Here is an 8,886-nt window from a genome sequence, read left to right as displayed (position 1 = left end):
AAGTTCGGCCATGTGAGCCTCATACTAAACATGAAGTCTTTGTAAAAGCCAATCTCTAGTCCACCATCTCGTCTGTCTTCTTTTACCTGATTAGATATGGACTAGTAAGCATTGATGAAAAATGTTGATCAATACTGCTTCTCTATCAATTTTAAAATTTGTTGTTCATTTTACAATTACATTAATTATCGTGAATGTTTATGTTTTAAAAATATGTGAAAAGCTTGTTAATTAATCTTATAATCACTCATGGGCCAGTGTCCGAGGCTTCTTAAACACTCCGTTTTATGTACAAATTTACTCCAAATTCACGATCCAATGTTTGTAAAATATGTAACATTAAATGTTATTCTATTCCTTATGAAGTGTAGTACGATATTATTATATTTTACCTACATGCATGTCATCAAGCAGCTCGACCAAATGGCAATTATCATTTATTGAATGTTCCTGCAAATATGTCTTTTTTTAACAAGAAGGTAGTATTTATACCCTGGAAAAAGTACATGCTGATACTTAATCCATCCGTACTAAACAGTGGTGGACCGTACAATTCCGTACCGTTTCGTGATGCAACGCAATAAACCGTATAATACCGTGCTAATCCCTGCTTCTCCGTAGTTCAACGTATTACGATCGTGGCTTTCCGTGACAATGTCGTATTAATCCGTATCAAAACCGTAGCTTATACGTAGGGTAACCGTACAAATACGTAGTTCTCCGTACTAAACCGTGGAAATCCTTGACAAGTTGGTGGACTACGAATCAGTACGGACTAGTACGGTTTTCATACGGACCAGTACGTATCAGTACGGTTTAATACGGACTAGCAGGGACACGCTACGGTTGATTTTTCCGTAGCGAATTTTTGTGCATGTTCAAAAATTGTCAAGGATTGCTACGGATATACAAGGACTACTACGATTGATTACGGTTACAATACGGAGAGCTACTGACCAGTACGGGTAGCTACGGACGATGCCGGAATTAATCCGTGGCTCTTCCGTGAGCGTATTCCGTGAATATGTGACCGGGGTATAACATTTAAGAAGTATTGTAGCTGTAAAGAGGATAATTCATTTTTGTCAAGGCTTTAAACGATGTCAATATTCAGTATTTACTTAAGCTATAAACGGATATGTGTTTGAGCGAATACAATTATATATATTAATGACGTTTTTAACTATAACATCATAACGTATTGCTTTCTTTAAACGTTTAATAAATTATTGTAAAAACAAATTAAAAACTCAACTGAAAAATGGAACAATACAAAAGTATAGATGGTGGGTTGGACTTTAACAAAGACGTATAATGTACTTCAAAACAATTAATGTATGTTTTACTTTGTAATTCTTTATTTCTGTTTTCTTGATTAAAATGTGGACAACAGATATACATTCTAATCATAATACCTCATTATGCATGTGAAACGCACAATATTTTATTACACAATATTCATACACAGACTTAAAAGAAGTTATTTTAAACTATAATTTGTGGCATTTCTTTACTAGATGGTTTCACAAAAAAAAATAAGATAATGTAAAAAATGACGTTGAGCAATAAAAAAGTCATTTTACATTGTTGAACATGATACAGATTCTATTGAACTCGTACACAGCTGCAAACCAAATTTTGACTGGTTAAGGCCCTACAATATAAGTTTAGTGGCTGTATATGTGTCTATAATTTTACCAAACAGATTCGATATTTGACATTTTCAGTAAGCAATGTGTCGGAGATTTTATATGATTCCCTCTTTTGCCTTTTTATTAATTTTATTATATAGAGGATATTTGTTTAGTTCAGTGTAAGATCGGAATATATTTCACCGAGTGAGCACCAAAAGGTATATTTCACGAGTGGCGCAGCCACGAGTGAAATAAGAACTTTTGGTGTTCACGAGGTGAAATATATTTCGATCTTACATTAAACTAAACAAATTTTCTTTTATTATATGCAAAGAAACGTTTAAAAAGACATTTTAACTTAGTACTAAATGAAAAGGGCGCCAAATATAATATAACGTGACGTCATTTACGACGTCACGTCATTAAGTTGGTTTCCAGTACTGTGAACGCTTGTATTTCACTGAAACAACATACTGGGCTTAAATATTCAAAACAGTGAAATTATCAAATCGATAATTTCACTGTTTCAAACAGTGAAATTACCAGTTTTTAACTCACTGATATATTTCTATAAACCACCGAAAAGCATGTAATAAAATTATTTCTTTGTTTAAACTAATGTGTATGAAAACACTAATTTGATCAGACTTGATGATGGACAAATGTCTCTCATTTGAAATTTTAACAATTCATTTTGCAAGAGATTTTTGTTTGGATAGAAACAACAAACTATTCAATAATAACCATCGTTCTTTCATAAATATTTGATTCTTTATTTTCAGTGTGGTATTGCTTTACCTTCTATTTTTCCTTGTCTGTAATAATTGTAGTTATGTATACGTATGCAAAAAACAAAAAAACAAAAATACCAAAAAAAAAAAGAATAGTTACATAAATACCCTTAATTGTATCTATATTATGCGCATAAATTTAAGGATATTTTTAAGTATATACGCTGAATGTATAAAACCTTACCCCAGAACCTAAATCAATGTTAGTAGTCTTCCAAACATTCTAAAACATCGTAAATGTATTCAATACGAAAGAGATATATCCAATGTCCAATCATTTCTTATTAATATTACCAATATGCACAATACCTTAATGCTACCTTTCAGCCACAAGGGGGCTTACCGAAGTATGCTATAAAGGTCCATACGATATTTACGCTACGAAATATCTTTTGATATTTTCTAGCCGTATTGTTAAAACAAGAGTTCTTTGGAAAAAAAATTAATCGAAAAATCATCAGGTTTAATGTATTCATTCCTGTTTAATTTTCTTTTTATAAAAATTGCCTGCTTCCAAGTATCATTATTATAAAAATCAAAATTTATATTTAAAAAAAAAAACCTTTTTCTAATAAATCCAAGAAAAAGATAAATAAAAAATTTAAAAATAGAATGAAATATATTTTAAAAAATAACTTGGCGTGGAATTTAAAAAGTACAACACCAAATAAAACTAGCAAGTACAAGCGATCTTATTTTGTAAAGGGTACTATTTCTTGAATTTGTAAAGTGACAGGCTATGACATGTACTATTTGTTACTTCTTGTTGTACAGACCAACAATATCAGGTGAAAATGAATTAATAATTCCTTGACAATGTATTTAATGAATTAAATCATAGAACAATAGTAGTGAGACTGAGAGAAGAGGATGTTGAAAAAACACTTAAGAATCCACAAAGTGATGGAATATTCGAATCTCAAAATACTCAGATAATTATTAAAGTCTATTAAGTGTTATTTTTCTGTTTTACTACCCCTTGCATATAGCTATAGAACCGTCCGTCCTTCTGTCCGTTTGTCAATACGAGGTTTACCTAAACGGCAAATTGATTTTTTCTCAAGTTGAAATCATAGAATAATAGTAGTGAGACGTGAGACTGAGAATAGAGGAAGTTGGAAATACAAGTGAGAACCACAAAATGATGGAACATTAGAATCTCAAAATACTCAGATAATTTTTAAAGACTAAAGGGATATTTTTATGTTCTTTTATGCCCCTTGCATATAGCTATTGAACCGTCCGTCCGTCTGTTCGTTTGTCAATACGAGGTTTACCTAAAACGACAAGTTGATTTTTTCTCAAGTTTAACCTATATCAATGGCTTGATACTTTACACACTTACTAATCAACACAAAATACGTGATCTGGGGAAGTTACATAACTATGGCTTTCATTTTTACCTCGTTATTGCCCTTTTCAGCACTTAGAAAATGAATAATTGGTTAACCAGAAACGGCAAGTTGGATACATCTTAAATTCTATGTAATAGAAAGAGCATCGAAACACTATCTGATTTGTACGAGGGGGCGTAGTGCCAAGTGTTTTGATGTTCTTTTTCTTTTGGATCATAGTCAAACATGAAAACACGTTTCCTGTTGTCACAATATGAAACCCCGGAGAAAAGTAACCAATGAACGAGCATCTTAATATCATATTTATGCCGCTTTCACTTTCTCAGCCGTCACAATAAGTAAACCCCAGCAAAAATAAGCCAATCAATGGGCGTTCTCTGGAGTGCGGGTAACTTATACCTGCACTCCAGTTTACGCACGGTGCATGTATATTTATACGATTCAACTCGGACACAATTTAAACAGATTCTGAATGGTCCCCAAACTATGATACAATTATACTTATAACTTCATAATTACCACACTTACAGGTACTTATCAATACAATGTACATGATATTGCCAAGTTGTATAACTATGCCGTCCATATTTCCCAGTTATTTCCTTTTTATAGGTCTTCTAATTTGTTTGGAGTGAGAGGTCTATACTGTCAAGGTCAAGGTCACGGATGTTAAAAAACAAAACAAATTAAAGCATTTTTGCTCATACAGCCTTTATTTTTATTTGATGTTATTAATGTTTAATACAAACTACTCTTCCATTGGGTTTAGTTAGGGCTCATTTGGTCAAAAGTCAATGTCCCCAATGTCTAAAAAAAATATTTTTACTATTTTACAGATGTGTTAACTTTATTTTTTTCACAGATATCTCTTATATTTGGTAGAAACATAAAATTAGTATAGTTCTCTTCCGATGGCGCACGTGATCAGTCGGATCAAGGTCATCAGTGCTAGAATAATAGATGTTTACACTTTTTCTCATACAACCTTTATTTATGGACTAAAGTCTCATATTTGGTAGGAAAATTACTTGCATAGTTTTCTTCCTTCTGATTGAGATAATGGTCAGTGGGTCAAGGTAACCAGTGTAAAAAAGATATGTTTTCCACTTTCTCCCATATAATCTTTTTTATTGACAAATGTATTTCATATCTGGTAGGAAGATAACTTGTATGGCATTCTTCCTTTGGATGGAGTTAGGAGTCAGTTTGGTCAAGGTCACCATTACTAAACGTAGATGTTTACACTTTTGCCCATATAGCCTTTATCTTTTGACATATATAGTTCATATTAGATAGGAAAAAATGTGTATGGTATTCTCACTTTGGATTGAGTAATGGGTTAGTTGGGTCAAGGTCACCAGTGCTAAATATAGCTTTCTATATTGTTGCCCATACAACCTTTATTTATTGACAGATGTATTTTATATTTGGTAAGAATATAACTTACATGATACCCTTCCTTTTGATTGAGGTAGGGGTCAGTGTGTCAAGGTCAAGGATGCCAAAATAAGATTTTACATGTTTGCTTATACAGCCTTTAATGTTTGACTGATGTTTTTTTTATATTTGATAGGATAATAACAAAAGTATTTGCATAGTATTCTTCCTTTGGATTGAGTTAGGAGTTAGCACAGTCAAGGACATCAGTGCTAAATATATTTTTTTCACTTTTGCCAATATAGCCTTTAAAAATGGACAGATGTCTTTATCCGGTTGAAAGATAATTTGCATGCTATTCTTTCGATTGAAGTAGGGGTCAGACGGTCAATGTCAAGAACACCAATAAAAGATTTCTACACATTTGCTGAACCGCCTTTATTTTAGACTGACATTTTTCATACATGAAAGGATGTTGACTTGCATCCGTGGATTGAGTTAGGGGTCAGTTGGGTCCATGTCACTAGTGCCAAAAATAGACATTTACATTTTCCCTATAAAGTCTTTATTTATCGACTGATGATTTTTTAATTTGGTAAGAAGATATCTTGCATAGTTTTTGGATTGAGTAAGGGGTCATGGGTCAAACTCAAGGGTGCCAAAACAAACAAAAACAAAAACAAAATCAAAAAAGATTTCTATACATTGGCTTGTATAGCCTTTCTTTATAGCCTGAAGATTTTCATATTTCAAAGGAACGTACCTTTGATAATCCAGTGATTGGAGTCACAAAGTCAATATCAGTTGTAATGACAATAGATTCTTTTACACTTTTTATATAATTTGTATTTTATTAACAAAGAACATACCTTAGATGGTTCTGATGGAGGTTGGGGTTGCTGGATTCAAGGTAAAGTCTTGCATTTACATGTAAGATGCTAGTATTTGATAAAGTTGAATATTTTTCAACTTCCTAGAAAGTCATAACAATGATTTTCCAACTTATATTTTTCACAATTACAAAACGCCATGACTCCTTCAAGTTATATAACTGTGTTTACAGTCATTAAAGATCAATAAGTTCACTATGTATGTTACATGATTTATATGAATTATTACAAAACACTTTGGTGAATTAATGCACATGAAGCACTGGATGTTCTTAATAAAAATTAAACGAAGTAATTAACAAGCGTAGCCACTTCAACATAAGTGCCTCTTATAAGGAGACTTACTGAAATATTTACCATTTCTCTCGGTTCGAATTTAGACGTATTTATTCACCAAAACATTTAGTAGATAATGCATATAAATCGTATGCAACATCAAAGTGAACATATCTAACTGGTATTGCATTTTCGTTACGTTACATGCAACTATTCTCCTTTTAACAATATAACGCATTTTTCTACATCAATTGATTATATGAAATGGCACGTACCGCCATGTTGTTTATTGTTCCTCCATCTATGATGGAAGCACTGTAAAACGGAAATTCTACACTATAAAACACATCAGACAGGGACAAATTAATTATTAGTCTTTTTATATGCACTTTGTTTTCTACAGTAAAAACGTTAAGAAGAGTTTGTCGCTGATAACAATTGGGATACTAGTTGTTATACTGATAAACACTTGGTCCAGCAACGAAGTTGGGACAAAACCTACCAGCGATATAATTGTGCAACAACTGATTATAGCTGCATACTTTTGGACGGAATGTTTTCTATTGCTAATTACAGGTATTATTATCTAAGGTTAAGTTATAATCTAGTTTCTTTGTAGTTGTTATTTTGTAATCGAATAAGTTTTTAATTACATGCAAAACGTATTTTTTTAGATTTACCCCTATATGATCGAATGTTATATAACACTATGGAAACGTTAATTGGGCACCTGAAAGTTGATGTTATTGTATGTATTTTGTCCACTTTATCTCGGTATCTCGTGAAAATATAAGACTACTTGATGCATTGATGTTTCAGTTTTATACCAGAAGTTTTTTCTCTTCAATACTATTCTTTAAGACATGTCGATATATAGGGACTGGTTTTAACGAGAAAACGTTAATTGGGTACCTGAGAGTTGACACATACCTGTGTTATTGTATGTAGTTATGTCCACTTTATCACGGTATCTCGTGAAGGAGGCGATTCTTTTTTCTACTCTTGACCAGTTGCGTTATATCGACAAGCCATAAAGAATAGTATTGTGGTGAAAAAACTTCTGGTATAAAACTGAAACACTAATGCATCAAGAAGTCATAAACTATTACGAGATACCGGGATAAAATGGATAATACTACATACAATAACACAGGTAGGTATCAACTTTCAGGTGCCCATTTAACGTTTCCATATAAAACATTACTTTCTCTACTTTGTTATTCTTATCTTTACAGGATTTTTGTTATTCTGGTGTTGTCCTACACCGTGGTTTGCGGCCATGATTTTTCCTTATTATGGCCTGATGATGTGTTTCATATCTGGCGCTGTATTCATCCTTGACTCACTGAAAACTAATACAATTTTATTCTTACTTAGCAGTAACTTTTATACAGTAGGTATCTTCGGTCAAGGAATGGTCATATTGTTCTTAGCGCACCGCAAAGATGTAATAATTGAAACCTCATCAAAGCGGCTTTCTGCAAAGCAACTTCTTCTTTGAAACAAGATTTGCTTTTTCATGTTTTTTTTTTCATATTTTTTTATTGATTTATTTATTAAAAAAAGAAAGACCTCACAATAAATCTAACCATTCTTGAGAAACCCCTTTCAAAAACAACGAAAATTTGGATCTAAATAGGTAGATTTATCTTCTTTTGAGAAATAAATCCCGTTTAATTTTTGACGGGTGCATATGTGTAATTGCCTCAAAACTCATCCCTGTGAAACGGTAAAACATTCCGATAAAACTGGTTTTCGTAAGTTTACCAAGCACGAGGTTTTCGTGCGTACATTGTAAAGGCTGCGCATTTAAAGTTTAAAATTTAACGTGGAAACATCGCTTATTAAAACTGCTCTCGGTATTTGAAATCGAAATCGCTTCAACAGTTCAACACAGCTGGTTTCAACTGTTCACCAATTCGTCTTTCAGATAAGTATTTCATGTTATTTTGATTAATTTTGCTTTTATAAAATGTGCATGGCAGTGATTTTTAATATGCATTTCACAGTGTAGCTATAACTTTGCTAACTTGGTTCGATATGGTATATATAATATACATATCAAATGTTGTTGTTTTTTATGTTAACTACCACTGACATTTTGATATTGGGTCATGAAAAATTAAAAGATTGCTTATTTCAAGTCTTCATGTGCGACACAAGGCGTGGGCGCGAGCACGTGTCTTATGTGTAAATTTTATACATGTATATGCAGAAGTACAATACAAATACTGCCTGAATCAGCTATCTCCGCATGACTAATCATTATTTTATATGTTGAATAAAGTTTACAATTCCATTTTAAATACAGATACTAAGTTATTGTTAAAAGTAATACAAACAAAAAACAAACGTAACACAGAGCTTGGAAAATAATTAGTCGTAATTAGTCGTGTACAGATGTAAATGTGTTTGATTTATTTTGTAGTATTACTGATACATACTGGTGTGTGCAGCTATGTCTATAGACAGATAGACGAACACGTGAAAACGCGAATCGTGCTGTAATACTTACAGAGCAAATGTATATCAAGGAAGCAACCGGTTGATGTTATGGACTGAT

General features: G+C 32.4%; 1 protein-coding gene across 1 annotated transcript; it reads left to right on the top strand.

Annotated features, from left to right (window-relative positions):
- Positions 1-1,313: 1,313 nt before the first annotated feature.
- LOC132732776 (uncharacterized) lies at positions 1,314-7,979 on the top strand (the record flags this gene model as incomplete). The annotated part of the gene is given in 3 exon segments (XM_060719274.1): positions 1,314-1,335; positions 6,727-6,899; positions 7,559-7,979. Coding segments are annotated over 3 exon segments (461 nt in total), but the record flags the coding sequence as incomplete, so codon positions are not given.
- Between the last annotated feature and the right edge of the window lie 907 nt (positions 7,980-8,886).

The sequence above is a fragment of the Ruditapes philippinarum genome, unplaced genomic scaffold (assembly GCF_026571515.1).
Source record: "Ruditapes philippinarum isolate M1 unplaced genomic scaffold, ASM2657151v2 ctg6717_1_1_1_1, whole genome shotgun sequence".
NCBI classification, from domain to species: Eukaryota; Metazoa; Mollusca; class Bivalvia; order Venerida; family Veneridae; genus Ruditapes; species Ruditapes philippinarum.
Note: the sequence above shows the minus strand (reverse complement) of the source record. Positions and strands in the feature narration are given on the sequence as shown.